The 15,942-nt window shown below is 49.4% G+C and overlaps 1 protein-coding gene across 4 annotated transcripts in view; it reads right to left on the bottom strand.

Annotated features, from left to right (window-relative positions):
* The window catches only part of TBX5 (T-box transcription factor 5), a 62,916-nt gene that overhangs the window by 37,088 nt on the left and 9,886 nt on the right, over positions 1-15,942 (bottom strand). For all 4 annotated transcript variants that reach the window (XR_004277921.1, XM_032309609.1, XM_032309610.1 and 1 more), the window contains 2 exons: positions 12,843-12,995; positions 4,626-4,717 (listed from right to left, as the gene is read on the bottom strand). Coding sequence is in view for 3 of the 4 variants with exons in the window: in XM_032309609.1 (XP_032165500.1) it covers positions 4,626-4,717; positions 12,843-12,995 (245 nt within the window). In the remaining variant the exon portion in view is untranslated. The remainder of the gene's footprint in view (positions 1-4,625; positions 4,718-12,842; positions 12,996-15,942) is intronic.

The following is a 15,942-nucleotide window of genomic DNA, read 5'->3' as shown; positions in this document are numbered from 1 at the left end:
CAGAGCAAGTGGTTTCTAGAGCTTTGGCTCTTCCCGGATCTACCCTCACATAGAGAGAGAGAGGATGGCCTAGCTTGCGGCCCAGGGCTTCCCAGCCAGCCCCAGTGAGACCCGGGAATACTCTGTTACGTAGCAAGAGTCATCTGGACACACGCATTACCTCCTCCACCCGTGCAACAGCCCTGGAGGTAGGTTCTGTAATTATCTCCCATTTTACAGATGAGGAAGTAGAGACTGGGTGGAGTTGGGGGAGCCCAACCGCGGAGCCTTCTTCCCCGGGGATGCTGCCCCTCTGGGGTCTGATTCACCTCTGCCGCCTGAAGACCTGCCCCAGCATGAGCACTTCATCAGTATGTCTTCCCGCATAACAGACCGACAGAGCCGACACTGGAAAAGTAAATGACTCTCCAGTCCTCAGTTTCTCCTTCTGCAAAATTGGGGAAGAGATGCTGTCTCCTCTAGTCCCTTCTGTCTCGAGAATGTCATGTTCTTGGAGCAACTGTCCCCTTTTTCCCCCTCCACTGTGCCACCCCAGGGGGCTTTCGGAGACTTTCTGACCCTTCCTCCAGACTTGCAGATCCCTGCCCGCTTCTACCCTGACCCAACCCAGAAAACCCTTCTTCCCAACACACGCAGACCCCTCTTCCCACAAGGCCTTCCTCCCAGCCTCTCCTCCCCTCCTTCCTTCATCGCCCCTCCCCCCATCACCCCCACCCCCTCCCCCAGGGGCCCTGGCCTTGGCCTCCAGCACCTTCCACTCTTAGGAAGTTCACAGCTTGCCTGAACACATCTTAGAGACTAAAGCAAAGGTCAAAGAAAGCAACCTATCATGGAAAACCAGGGCCTAGGTCATTTCAAACAGCGAAAGCTCCCACGCCTTTCTTGTTAAGATGAGCATTTAGGGATATTTCTCCAATTTCTGTTACTTGCATATCACCTTGACAAGTCCACCAAAATTTTATACCAGTTCTACTCTCATTTAATTACTGTTTTCCCTTAAATAATCAACCTTACCTCTCCCCCGCCCTCCTGGCTCCTTCCTCAGAACTTACTCTCATTCCAAGCAACGTTGTCTCTAAAAATCTGCCTGATGTTCCCATGTCTGTATACCTTCTAAAATCTTCCCATCTGTCACCAGGCTAGAGGTCCTGCAATTTGGGAAATATTATTTGTTTAGGGTAACACGTTTTCTTAAGCCGCGGATTAACCTTTCGAAATGACCTTGGCACATATTCTAATCGGTCAGCTGGAGACAGGATTTTAAAATAATTTCATCTTCTTTTTTGTGCTTTTTCCACAGCTCACCCGTTTTTATAACAAGCGGTTCTTGCTTCTGCAACCAGAGCCCATAAATGAGCGGTGGAAAAACAACTAAGACACCATCTGCATTTTCCAAACGCAGAGAGGCGGGCTCGGAGAGATAGGGTGAGTGTCCAGACGTTTGCCAAGCTAATCCAGACGTTATTTATGTGGGCTACGCGCGGGTCCGTGTCCGGCCCTCTCCCCTTCTTCCAACTGTTGGAATTAGAGGAAATGTCATTCCTCCTGCTTTTTCCCCCTCTCGGGCCAGCTGTCACCGGGTGTGTGGGGGACAGGAAACAGGATTACAAGATGAACAGGGAGCCTGCCATTCTGGCCTGGCTGTTATCACGGCCGACTCTGGACAGCCATCTTCCCCACTTGTCACTGGGAGCTGGGACCATAGCCCGGAATAAATGCCGAGTGAGGGCAGAACTGGGAGTAACGGGGAGTCTTCTCCCAAATCAGATACACTGCCTAGGAGCCAGGCACCCTACAGACATTTTCTCATGTAATTCTTATAAGAATCGTGGAAGACGGAGGCTGTGATTTATGCCCATTTTACAGATAAAGATACTGAGGCTCTGTGAGGTTAAGTCACTTGCCCGAGGTCACATGCTCACAAATGCAGAGCAAGGATGGAAGCCAGGTTCGTCTGAGTCCCAGAGCCTTCTGTTGGAGCCACTCTGTCTTACTCCTCCTCCTTCCCAGGGGCCACGTGCACAGGACGGGGCAGATGACCCCGTCTACTCTTCCGGCCTGGTCAGTGCTCAGGTCAGCCCTCTGGCTCCCCAGCGCAACTCCTAACACGGCCACAAAGACACACGTGGTTCTTTGGCTGCAGGTTTGCACCCAATATGTCAATTAGGGCCTGCAGACTACCAGCCGACCCTGTCCCGCCTTTTTCAGCAAGTGCCTACCCAAAGAGGACACGCAGACGACCCCTCAGCCAACCTGCACTGATACGGGGGTGATCAGGACAGCCAGTTCAGACCAAAGGAGAGCCATCCGCCTAAATATATAACCAGCTGTGTTTAGAACCTCAGGGGAGAGTTTCTGGGGTGACCGACATTTCATCTCTCAGACACCTGCCCTCCCCACCTGTCTCTCCTCCATGGCTATCATCTATGCCATCAGCTTCCAAAGTGAAGGGCCCAGGCCTGACACAGGAAAGCGCCAAGGGGTCGTAGGGGATAGATATCCACAGTCTGTGGCCAGGGGGTGCCTCTTGGAAGAAGGGACAGCTCCAAGGACACCTAGTGATGGACAGGGACACTGGCAGGGGGCAAAGCGAGGGAGTGACTGCGTCCGAAGGGAAGGGCACGGCCCGCCCCAGGGAGGAGTCTGGGTCTTATCCTGAGGGCAACAGGAAGCCTGGGTGTGTTCCACGCTGTGGAGTAAACTTCACTGATCTATCTTTGTTTTACAAAGATGTCTTTGGCAGATGCCTGGAGAACGTCCTGGAAGGGTTTAAATAACTTAGGAGGCTGTGGTGGGCAAGAAAATGGGCAAAGCCCGGCAGAAGAAAGGGGGTGAATTCAGACGTGTGTTAGGAAGGCAGAAACAACAGGACCTGGTGACTGGTTACACGTGAGAGGGCGATTTACAACACCTCAAATCCACGATCCCACCTGCTCTTGACCTTGTGGAAAGGAGGGAAGACCCCTGGTTTGCGGGCTGGAACGGGGTGCCTTGCTTCCAGTCCCTACCTGCACAGCCTCGACCCTCACCGGCTGGAGGACGGAGGTGAGAATCTGTCAAAGCCTAAAATCCCTTAGTGACAGACAACTAGAAGGTCGGCCCCTCTCCCTTTCTAGGATACCTGTTGTCAGCTTTTCCACGGACCATAGATTCAATCCAACTCCATTCAAAAAGCCAGTTGTTATTTTTTAACGATGATAATTTAAGAGCTTGGTTCTTAGAGTCACAAAAGGCATCTTCCTGATCCGTGATTGGGAAGAAACCCCATTCTAAATGCAGAAATGCAGACGAGTGGGGCAGAGTTACGCACACCTGAAGGTCAGGATGTAGTTCTTCTTTAAAATCATGCAAAATCTGGGACGCCTGGGTGGCTCAGTCAGTTAAGAGTCTGCCTTCAGCTCAGGTCATGATCCCAGGGTCCTGGGATCGAGTCCTGCATTGAGCTCCTTGCTCAGCAGGGAGCCTGCTTCCCCCCTGCCTGCAGCTCACCCTGCTTGTGCTCTCTCTCTCTCTCTCTCTCTCTCTCTCTCAATCTCACAAGTAAATAAATAAAATCTTTAATTTTTTTTAAGTGCTTTAAAAAATAATAAATAAATAAATAAAAGCACGCAAACTTAGATCAGGAAAGCCTGCTCACTAGACCGCGGCATGCATTTCCAAACCAGTGTGAAAACGACAACACTATGGCCTTTCTCTGTTCCTCTCGTAGATCCCTCGTCTTTCTTTGAAGGAGGATGTCTGTCCCATCTGCCTGACTCACCCTTCTCCTGTCTTCCAGAAAGGATAAAGAAAAGCTTCCTACGTGACCTCATTTTATTTTGAAACACTAAACCCACCAAAAGAAGAGGCGGGAGGCAAGGAACCCTTTCTTGGTCAAAGGAATCAAGATGTATTTCTAATTCTCTTGCCATATGTTAAGTTATTTTGGAAGCATATGAAGAGGTACAGAGAATGTTTGACAAAATTGGCAATGCTCGTACAATCCTTTCGAATCAGACCAAATTCCCACTATGTACATTTGCTACAACCCCTTCTATTCATCATATCAGCAACTGTGACCACAGGATATGTAAAAATACCGAGCAATTTTTATCACCAGCTTCCAATTCCCCAGTGCCCCGGACCACCACGTGGTGTCAAATTTGTCTGCATTTCACCCCCAGGAAATCGAGTCATTAACTTCCCTTTCATTTACCAAGAGTTGTTGCCAAAAAGAAAATCATTCATCGGCTGTGACTTATGGGAAGAAAGAGAGAAAGGACTGATTTCACGAGAAGGAAAGAGAAGGCAAAGAAAGGGGAGAGAAAGCTGGAGGTTTTGTTGCCCTGGGCAGATGGAGAAGGTCAAGTTCCCTGGTGCCTTCTCCCCCTTCCCATCCCCGGAGGACACATTCCCCCCAACACCACCGCCCAGGGCTGTCCCATAGGGTGAGCCACATGGGAGCATCTGGGGGTCATCAGATGGTGGGACCGAAGGTGGCTGTCTCTCCTTTTTCTCGACGGTCAACATGCCTGGGCGTCTGTGGGGAAGGCGGGAGGAGGGAGGCGGCTGCGGGCTCTCCTGGGTTCCTTGCGGGGGTGAGAGGGAACGTGGAAAGACAGGAGCCCAGCACTCCACCTTCTTACCTTTGCATTCTCGACATTCTGTGTAGTTCCATGTCATCACTGCCCCGGAATCCTTTGGCGAAGGGATTATTCTCGATCTTTAATTGGGTGATCTGCAGGAAGGGGAACAGAGAGTCGGTTTTCACTCGATGGCTGGAAATGCAGCCTCTGGCGACCAAAAGAAGCAAATTAAGCCAGTCACGTCAGTGGGACCCACCACTTCATTCTAGAGGAGGCTTTGAAAAATGCCCTAGATCAGACCGCTTTTAAAAAGGAAAAAAACCTGGTTTCGGTTTGCCCCTTAATTGGAGTCATACTCTGCATCACTCCAGCCGGGCTGGTTTGTTGTTTAATCCCAGCATGTTGTGTTTCAAACACAATCTTGGAGTCCCCCTCCCCCTCGGAAAGTTGGGCACGGTGACATGGTGCCCCTTTCCCGCAGCCTGGTGACCGCCATTTGGAGAAACTTGGTTGCTTTCAAGATTCTGCTATGCCTCATGCCTTGTTCATTTCAGCTTCGCAGAGCTAGCTAGCACAGGTGGAAGCTGGTGCCGAATTAAATAAACACCCGGAGAGAGGGCTGTAACAGGCATGACAGCTGTCTGTCAACTCCAAAGCCCTTCAATTTTCCAGATAAAGAAGAGAGAACCCTCTTCTTGGAAGTGTTTGCTGCAATGCACAGAGGTTAGCAGTGGAACAGGATCTTGGGTTCAATGGTCAGAACTTTCACGGAAACCATCAACACGTAGTCTCTAAGCGTGAGCGTACAAGACAGATTCTGGTGAAAGAGGACATCCGTATGGAGTCTGCTAAAATACTTCCTAAAAGCTGCGTGTGAATTGAATTTTTATTTATCGTATCGCTTGAGAGCCACCGAGGCAGCATTCACGAGGTTCAATCATGAAAGCTTCCCCTTCGCCATCGTTATTATATCTATAATCTTCTTATTATATAATAACATTATATAATATGTATTATTTATACTTATAAAATTATATCTACAACAGTGTATCTACCTACACACTGCTCTCTGCTTAGTATTTTTATTTAAATCTCACCACCTTTTGTTCACATCTATTTTATTTTATTTTATTTAGATTTTAATTACTTATTTGACAGAGACAGTGAGAGAGAGAACACAAGCAGGGGAAGCGGGAGAGGAGGAAGCAGGCTCCCCACTGAGCAGGGAGCCTGGTGCGGGGTTCGATCCCAGGATCCTGGAATCATGACCTGAACTGAAGGCAGTCACTTAACCGACTGAGCCACACAGATGCCTCCATATTTATTTTATTAAAAAATATTATATCACTTCTCTCCACCTCAAACTAGAATCACGAGCTATTCGATAAAAGGAAAACTACTGTATCAAATTCTCTCTGCTGGCCCCCGCAGAAAGTTCCAAACCCAAGGCCTGCCCTGACTTTGTGGCAAAGGGAAAGGAGACACTTTTAGAAATGCATTTAACACACACTGGGACTGAACTCTCTTCCTGATAGATGAGTAGAAAGATAATCAAAACAAGAACAATTTTCTGTGTTCCTGTCCTACATCAGCTACCCTCAGTAGTAGCGTTACAGACTTTGAGAAAGTCTCTTTGAGAAGCCAGGAGTAGTAACTAGTGAATGTGCCCCTAATTCATCCATTTGGGGGCGGGCATTCTGGTACATTCTGTTTTCCAGAAGAGATGGCCTTATTAGGTTTCCTTCTAACTCCAAGACTCTACAATGAACATGAAATTACTATGTGACACATGTGGATGTGTGTATGCCTGCAATAACAAATAAAAAATCGGGGCACCTGGGTGGCTCAGTGGGTTAAGCCTCTGCCTTCGGCTCAGGTCATGATCCCAGGGTCCTAGAATGGAGCCCCGCATCTGGCTCTCTGCTCTGCAGGGAGCCTGCTTCTCCCTCTCTCTCTGCCTGCCTCTCTGCTTACTTGTGATCTTTGTCAAATAAGTAAATAAAATCTTTTAAATATATATATATATAAAATTAACATTTTAAAAATATGTTGATTCCAAACAGACAACATTTTGGAAAAGGCAAAACTAGAGACAGCAAAAAGGGATCCGTGGTTTGCCAGAAATGGTGCGGGGAGAGAGGAATGGATAGGCAGAGCCCAGAGGACTTTAAATAAAACTATTCTGGTGATAATGTAACGGTCCATACATGTCCATGATTGTACACGTGTCCACACCCACAGAATCTACGACCCCAAGAGTGAGTCCTCATGCAGATTCTGGGTGATATCGATGTCTCAGTATAGATTCATTGAATCAGTATAGATTCATCAATTATAATAAATGTCCCACCCAGTGGGCGATGTTGATGGTGGGGGAGCCTTTGTGGAGGGTCTCCCCCTTCGGAGACAGGAGGTCCAAGAGAACTCTCTGTATTTCCCACTTAACCTTGCTGTCATCTTAAAAAGCGACTCTAAAAATATAATACCTATTTTTAAACTTTTAAAATAGGGGTGGGTCTTTATGGGTAACACACATTCCCTATTTCCTCATTTTTTTTTTTTTTAAACTGGACCTATTCCTACAACTTTCTGATTTTGACTTGACCCTTCCAAATGAGTAGAAAGGTCTGTGAAAGTCTCTTAGGATGAGGCACCTGGGGCGCTCGGTGGATTAAGTCACTGCCTTCGGCTCAGGGTCCTGAGATCAAGCGGGAAGCCTGCTTCCCCCTTTCTCTCTCTCTCTGCCTGCCTCTCTGCCTACTTGTGATCTCTGTCTGTCAAATAAATAAACAAAATCGTTAAAAAACAAAGTCTCTTAGGAAAACAGCCTTTAAAATGGGCACTCCTGAATCTGCTTCTGTTCCGAGTCACTTAAATAGAGCTTTCTCTCCCACTCAGGCTTTGTCATTTAAAAAAAAAAAAAAAGGCAACCCCATTGACCATAAATCATGCTTTTTTTTTTTTTTTTTAAAGCTGGCAGGGAGAGGGATGCTCAATATGTGAAGTAAAAATCAGGTCATTCCAAAAGGGGTGGAGGAAATCCTCGCTGCACCCCCCGCGAGTTTCGTAGGCAACACGGGTGTGGTATCGGGGCTGAATTAATGCCTGGTCCATGACGTCACTGTTCCATCCATAGCTCAGGACAAACAATTACCGTGTGTGTGGGGGGGGGTGGTGAGAAAGAAAAGAAGGGAAGGCATGTCTTGATATTTTTAATCAGCAAAAATCTTTCACTAGAAACCATTCCTTGCACCCCAGACACGTCCTACTCCTACCTAATGCTTGAGCTTCCAAAAATATAATTGCACAGGACAAGCCCAGTTTGCTACACAGACACTTAGGTGTGTGGCTCCTACATACGTCTTGTTTGTAGACCGAGTGCGCAGGTCCCCAGGACCTAAGAATTATTACCCTTGGAGAACCGTTAATACTCAAGCTCCGCAGCAGGTGAAAACGTCAGCCTGATTCTGTCCACCCCCGTCTCTGAAATTCCCTTCCAAACACATTGCCTGTTGGCTGGCTCCCTCACGGGCACATGACACGGTCGGATTTCTGAGTTCTACTAAAAGGCTCCCCTGAAACCGACTTGCACTAGTCACCAAAGGCACTCTGCCTCTCCAAGATCAGCACAAAACCGGATATCCGGGTGGAGGAGGCGGGGGGAAGGGGGGGCTAAAACAAATATAAATGCCAGCTCCAACCAGTGAGACAGAGGTTGTAAAAATTAATGAGAATAATTGTTGTGAATTCTTGCTTTTGGAAAAAAAAAAAAAAAAACCCTCACGAGAGCCAAAAATCTTAATTATGTCTCTCTATTAGGGGTTCATTTCCTGGTCCCAACCAGAAAGCTCATACCTCATAAATACAGATTCCTTACACAATGATTTAAGCAGGAGGAAAAATGCCTTTTAATGGCAAAGTAAGTTAATATCGGGGGACAGACATGCTTGCATACACGGCCATTGTTGCAAGAGCAGAGAAATGAAATGGCCACGTGACCTTTTTTTAACACCTAAATATTTCTAGGGCTCGTTCTGGGTGCTGCTGACAGCCTCAGTGAAAACCTTACAGAAACGTGTTTCACAGAGCAAACGTCGCTGCTGCGGAAGAGTCGAGTTTTTTAAACATCTTTTTCAAGCTGTCAGCCATCTGGGGAAATAATTCTCAAATCCAGCTTGGGATCACAGCTGGGCTGAGGAAACATGTCGTGTCATTAGGAGCCCCCACGGACCCCAGTCTCACAAACGAAGGTTGCCATGTACCTGCCTCTGCCTGGAACAGCGGCATCCCAGCTGCGAAAGAGCATTTGGGAGGCATCGGTCCACTTACACTAAAACTGAGTGCCTCCTATGGTCCCAGATTGTCCTGGCAATTAAATCCCATAGATTGCTGTTCTGTCCTCGCTCGTGTAGCCAAACCTCTTTGCAAACAGTCCTTAAATTGATGGCATGTTCAGCGTGTGAACGCCTTCAACCACAAAGACGGACACTTGTCGTTGTTTTTCAAACACGGTGAGAAGAACTTATTTAAAGGTTCAGTTCTGGGGCGCCTGGGTAGCTTAGTGGTCATGATCTCAGGGTCCTGGGGTCCTGGGATTGAGCCCTGCATTGGGCTCTCTGCTCAGCAGGGAACCTGCTTCCCCCTCTCTCTCTACCTGCCTCTCTACCTCCTTGTGATTTCTCTCTGTGTGTCAAATAAGTAAATAAAATCTTTAAAAAAAAAAGATAATTGTATGAAAAATTTTTAAATAAAATAAAAAAATAAAAGTTCAGTTCTTCTGATTCTAGAATAATCAGGGAAGGCAAAGAGTTTCCCAGCGCCTGCGTTTTGGATGGCGTTGTCTTGTTATGAAGGAATTCGTTGAGCAGTCAATCCATGGGATCTTCGCTCACCCTCTGGGTGAGAATGTGTGTAATGAACGCCCTGTCCTACGCATTTTCCAAGGACTACCTCATTTAGTCCTCGCGATGGTAAACACGAGTGATTCTCATCTCATCCCCATTTCACAGATGAGGAAAACTGAGTAGCTTGCACAAGTCAAATGTATTTAAACCCAGGCAGCCTGCCTCCAGAGTCCCCCCTGGTCCCTAGGCAAGGGTAAGACAGCAGGTGGCTTCTGCCCACGAAGTCAAGAGTCTCCACACCTGGCCCAGGTGGGACAAGGAAGGAACAAGACGGAGTCCACAAACCACACTCAGCTTGGTCTGAGTGTTTAAGTCACGTGCCCTACATCCACGCAGGGAACGCCTGCACAGGCCCTGGACTGGGCTGGAAAAAACGTATGACTTTAGACTACTGCCTGACAAGGAACAGAGATGCCTTTGGTAGTCCACAGCTAAAAAGTTGGGGGGCAGGAGAAGAAGAATGATGGAAGGTTGTCTCCTATGAAATCCCTCTTCTGAGGGGTGTCTGGGTGGCTCAGTGGGTTGAAGCCTCTGCCTTCCTCTCAAGTCGTGAGCCCGGGGTCCTGGGATCGAGCCCCACATCGGGCTCTCTGCTCAGGAGGGAGCCTGCTTCCTCCTCTCTCTCTTGCCTGCCTCTCTGTCTGCTTGTGATCTCTTGTCTGTCAAGTAAATAAATAAAATCTTTAAAAAAAAAAAATCCCTCTTCCGGATGTCAGGCTAAAAAAACCTTTATGGACCCAACCAATTAAAAACAAACCAAACCCAATTCCCATCTGCGAACCCTTTGTGTGGTTATCAGACACACATCGATCCAGATGGATATTTGGAGACACACATTTTTAGACCCGTGAGCATTTAGACACACAATCCCCTAGATTGTGCTCAAATCTCACACGTACACACCCTACTGGGCAGACACTCCTTCAAGCACATGGATCATTAAATATATTCACTGGGGAGGGCATTTTTTTAAAAAAGGAGAAATGGGGGGCATGGGGTATATTCACAAGTGGTCGCAATGACAGCTTCATGGCTACCTACATGCTAAACTCACCAAATGGTATATTTCAAATATTGCAATTTATTGTATGACAGTTATGCCTCAAAAAGCAGAGACAGAGGGGCGCCTGGGTGGCTCAGTTGGTTGGGCAGCTGCCTTCAGCTCAGGTCATGATCCCAGGGTTCTGGGATTGAGTCCCCCTACTCATGCACTCTCTCAAATAAAATAAGAAAGAAAGAAGGAAAGAAGGAAGGAAGGAAGAAAGAACACACTCTCCCAGATCTAGTCTTGCTTGATGGACCCTAAGATCATAACTACGCAGAGCTTAGGGATTCCCCACAAAGGACCTGCGCACTCACATCTTTCTTTAGCAGGTCACTTTCAGGAATCTATTTCCTGTCCTTTCTGTTATGAATCTGGACTTTCTTAGTTAAAAGGAAGAAGAAAAAAAAGAAAAGAGAAGAAAACTAAAGAAAAGAAAAAAAATCTGATATATCTTTGGATCCTCTGTCAGGTCTAAGCGTGTGTGTGCGTGTGTGTGTGTGTGTGTGTGTGTATTAACACACAGACATACGTGTGTGTATGTATATACACACATTTGAGAGGGAGGGAGGGAGAGAGGCGTGGTGAGACTGAGTGTCCCTGTTGCTATTTTCTTCCAAATTTTTCCCCTGTGACTGTCACCACAAAGTTAAACATAGATTACAATAGCCATAGAGGAAACAGGTCTCTCGCAGCCAGACCCAAATTAGCCTGAAATAGTTTTGCAATTTTCAGAGTATTTGACCTTAATGTTTTTGCTCTTGTTGGTTTGACAAGTCAGGGGTGGAATTCAGAAAAATCCTTCTTCCCCTTTAAAAAGTAATTGCATTTTGGAGAGAGTGAGTTTCCTTCTGGAGGGAAGCTCTCTCAAGACTTGGATCCCCAGACAGGACTTGCGGCCTTGAAGGGACCATCCATCACCTCCTGGCCTGCTGACTGACAGCCCAAATTTGGAGATTACCATCTTGGAACTGCCCTGGCTTTGCTGGGAGGTAAGGAGGGGTGTTATCTGACACTCAGTGTGTAGGCAGGAAGCTTTAGGGTGCTAAACCCACCTCTCACCCCTGCCCTGGCCTCTCCCACCTGGCTTCAAGGCACCTGTAACTTCCTGCCAACCTACCCTGATCTTGCTGATGGGGACTGGAGCTGTGAAGGAGGAAGGGCGTCACCATCCTCATGTCCATCTCCTTATGGTGCCCCAGTGACCTGCCCTCACTGATCCCATATGGAAACCCCTCCATTCCCCTTGAACAGTCCTCTGACCCAGACCACAGTACTTAACGCTAACAGCCTGCAGCCCCATAGTGCCCCCCCCCCACGCCCTGTATCTTGCCTTGCCAGATTCTATGTCTTTCAGAACTCGGCTTGAGAATCACTCAATCCTGTCCTCCCACCAAGAAAATGAATCCAGGGGCACTCACGTTTCCAAAGACCAGAAGCGAACCATGACAAGTCAAGCAGACTCCTTTCTCCTGGGAAAGAAGAAAAGATCCGCCACCCCCAACCTGCAGTGATGGGGTACCTTCTTCCAGCACCACTGTCCAGCTTGGAAATGCCCAAATTGGGGTGTGGGTTTTGAACAGTGCGGGGTCTGCTGTGGACAGGATCGAGCTGTACCCTAGGTCTCTACCAGCCTCCAGCCTCCTTCTGGAAGACAAGGCTTCCCTGCATCCCTCTGCAAGCTCTGGCTTTACTGTGGTCTCATCTAACTCCTGGGAGCTGCTGGGGGGCGGGGGAGGGGGCAGGGCACAGATCGCTGGGGTTTTTGTTCTTATTTTCTACGATGCCAACTCTGCCTCACTCTGGTCCAGGATCAGTAATGGTGGAGAGAGACAAGGAGAGAAGCACCTTGCAAACCCAAGCCCAGAGCTTCTTGGCAACTGTCACCTGCCCGAGGTCAAGTTGAAATGCACCCAAAAGGCAGAGTGGGAGAGAGACCCTCACCCACAAAAAGACGTTCCACGAAGCTGGCCCCAAGCCTCCACCCAAGAGCATGGACCCATGCAGTAAAGCGACCTTTCTTCCTAGCCATCACTTAGTGAGTGCAGAGAGATGCGTTCCTGTATTTGTCACCTACAGTCTGACTAGTGCGTTGAGAGACAGAGAGAGAATGTCCCGCAAAACCCGTGAGTACAGTACAAACAGCTGCAACTTTCAGGCCATAGCTTGGTGCCTACCCCAGCCCCGCCCCCAGGGGGGTCACAGCTGGTGCCCGCTGTGAGGGAATAAAGAAGCCCTTACAGCTTAAAAGTTTCCACAAGAGATCCCTGCATTCTCCAGCAAAGGCATGGGCAGCAGCCCCAGCACATGGTTCCCGGGCCTCGGGCTTACCTTGTGGTTCTGGTAGGAAGTCACTGCGATAAAAGCCGTCTCAGGAAAGACGTGGGTGCAGAACGCAGTATTTTTTGAGCCAAATCCATTATTTTCATCCGCCTTCACGATGTGTAATCTGGGCTGATATTTGTGCATGGAATTTAGAATAATCTAAAAATAATAAGGAAAATGAGATTGTAAGAAAAATCAAAACTCCTTTGTTTCCCGATAAATTCCCTCTCTCCACCCCTAAAATTCACCTCCTTACACAGACTCTCAAAAAAACGGTCTGATTTTTTTTCCCTCCTGTTTTGAAAAGGGGCCAGTGATTTCATTAAAAAGAAACATTTCAAAAATGACAATTTCCAACCCAAAAAGCCAGGGTAATATTCCAGGAATCTACCCAAAGCACACACGGCAGTAAATCAGAATTCTTAATAAAGTTTGCTTAATAAATTAACTCCTGCATAGGGCACACCTCCCCCCCACACACGCAGCCCACCACCACCACCACAGGAGAAACAAGTCTGGAGCAAGGAACTTGTGACCCAGGGGCAAGTTTAAGCGTCAGTTTTAGAATGACAGGGGAGAAGACACAAACAAACATCCCCCCCACCCCGAAAAAAAATTTCCCTCACATAGATGGCAAAGGAAAAGACCAGTGTTTGCAGAACTGGAATAAAAATCACAGGCTTGGTCCTTCATTAGAAGGTGCAAAGTAGAGTCAATGAAAAAAAAAAAGAAGATAGTGGGTTGGGGAATGGGTCTCCAAGGATGATGAGATTGCGGGGAAGAAGCACCCCCCCCCCCAATCCTACTGCCACCAGAGGAGGGCCTGCTTCTCTCCCGGTTCCCTTTCTACAACTTTATCAACATTTCGGGATCCACAGTCGGAATTATCTCCAGACTTGGCCCCAGACAGAACCATTACATCTGCTTTCTTGGGAATGCGCTCTTTCTCCTTCCTTTCCACCATCTCCATGTTCCGGGGTGCTCCCAGGAACAAGCAGGGTCTTCCTGTTCCGGCTGCACCTCTAATAGGACCGCTATGATCAGAATTAAGGGGAACGGGGGTCTCCAGACTCCCTCTCTGCTGGAGCAGGACTAGTCCTAGGAGATGAGCATGTTTGCTAATAAAACTAGCTTTGGGGTTTTGAAGACGCCTGGCTTTTGATGATTTCAGGAGGCTGAGAACGCGAGTTTATCAAATCGCTCGGATACAGACCCACCGAATGGGCCAATCGCAGCGCTGAACGGGCTGGAAAACTGGCCTGCTTTTTCCCCAGGACCGCCGGGTTGGGGGGGGGGGGGGTGCGGTGCTGTCCCGGTGTCTTTGATTATTTGCGTTGATGACCCTGGGGCAGGGTCCTTGGGCCAAACCTTGAGACCCGCCCAGAACGGGGCGGGGGGCGGGGGAGGGGAGGCGGGGAGGGGCGAGGACCCGGGGCCCCGCGGCTCCCGACGACCCGGGCTCTAATCTCCGGCCGCCGCGGCCCGGCCGCCTCCCTGGCCGATAGTGACGCCGGCCGGGGCGGCGTGGCGACAGAGAGACGCAGCAGGGCCGCCGCAGCCCCCGGCCGGCGCGGCCATCGTCCCGGCTTAGCCAAATTGCTTTGACGGCCGGGGACAGTGTGGAGACATCAGCGCGAGGGCGATCTAATGGCTCCTAATTTCATTAGGGCGGCTCTGGACTCCGAGTTCGGAGCTGGGGGCGGGGGGGGCGGGGGCAGGGCTGCGTGGCAACAAGGGAGTCCAGGGGGCCACCCCGAGCACCCTCCCTCTCCCGCAGGCTCGGGTGGACTGGAAACTCGCAAGGGTGCCGGGGCCTGGTTGCCCGGCCGCGCGCCTTCCCCAGGCGCCCACCCCAAAGGGCACCGCCGGCCCGCAGAGGGAAAGCCAGGCGCCCGAGTCCCACTGTCCGGCACCAAGGTTGCACGGAGTCCCCCCAGCAAAAGCGTCCTATCGAGCCTCCACAAGGCCACGGGCCAGACGGGAAAACCGTCCCGATTCTTCCCGGAGCTTCACCCTGATAGTCCCGGTTCTGCGCCCGCAGGTGCGCGTCACCCCCGCCAGCCAACGCCCCAGAAGCTCGAGGGCATTTCGGCGCAGGGATGGTCCCGCCCGCGGGAGGCGACGATCTGTCGAACTGCGTGGTTGAAACAGGAAAGAGGCCCGCCGTTTTGCCCTGAAACGGCCCTTGGCACCCTCTGCTTCTTCCCCAGCGGGCAGGAAGGCAATGGGCCTTCCCTTCTGTCTTCCCCAGAGGCCAGCAGTTCAAGCTCTCTTTCACCACGTGCAGACTGTCCCAACCCCACCACTGACCCTGGCGGTTCAGCCCTAAGGCCCCACAGGACAGAATTCTCCCCCTGGACCTTCACAAACTGTCCCTCTTCCGAATCAGATCCATTCAACCCCAGTTCCCTCAACTGAGGACCGTGTGTTTGTTGATTCTTCCCTCTAATTTCCACTCTTGGAATTAGAAAGATCAAGCCTCAAATCCCTGCTCCAAATTACAAGCTGTGTGACCTTGGGCGGGTCCCCTCCCTTCTTCTGGACTCCCATTTATAAAAGCGCCTGGGTGGCTCAGTGGGTTAGGCCGCTGCCTTCGGCTCAGGTCATGATCTCAGGGTCCTGGGATCAAGTCCCGCATCGGGCTCTCTGCTCAGCAGGGAGCCTGCTTCCCTCTCTCTCTGCCTGCCTCTGCATCTACTTGTGATTTCTCTCTGTCAAATAAATACATAAAATCTTAAAAAAATATAAAATAAAATAAAAGCTGCATATGTGTGTCCTCATTTCTAAATTGCTATGAAGGCCAAATGCCCAAAGACCCCCTTGATGGTGGAATTATCAAGCCAAGGGTTCTGGACACACTGAATTCAGTCAGAGACGGTGTCCTGTCCTGGCGGTCAATCACTGCCAATGAAAAGATCTAGAGACATTTTCCTCCAAATCAGTGTTTTGTTCTTCATTTGGGTTTTGTTGAGGAAGAGAATCTAGGTTAAGGGAGAGAATCTGCTAAAAGCTACACATTCTCTTAGAAGGTGGGGGGCAGCACACTCAATGCTCCCCATGCAGATTCTGGAGCTCACCAGGCTGCTCTGTGGGAGGGGGCCCCTGC

The sequence above is a fragment of the Mustela erminea genome, chromosome 13, assembly GCF_009829155.1.
Source record: "Mustela erminea isolate mMusErm1 chromosome 13, mMusErm1.Pri, whole genome shotgun sequence".
NCBI classification, from domain to species: Eukaryota; Metazoa; Chordata; class Mammalia; order Carnivora; family Mustelidae; genus Mustela; species Mustela erminea.
Note: the sequence above shows the minus strand (reverse complement) of the source record. Positions and strands in the feature narration are given on the sequence as shown.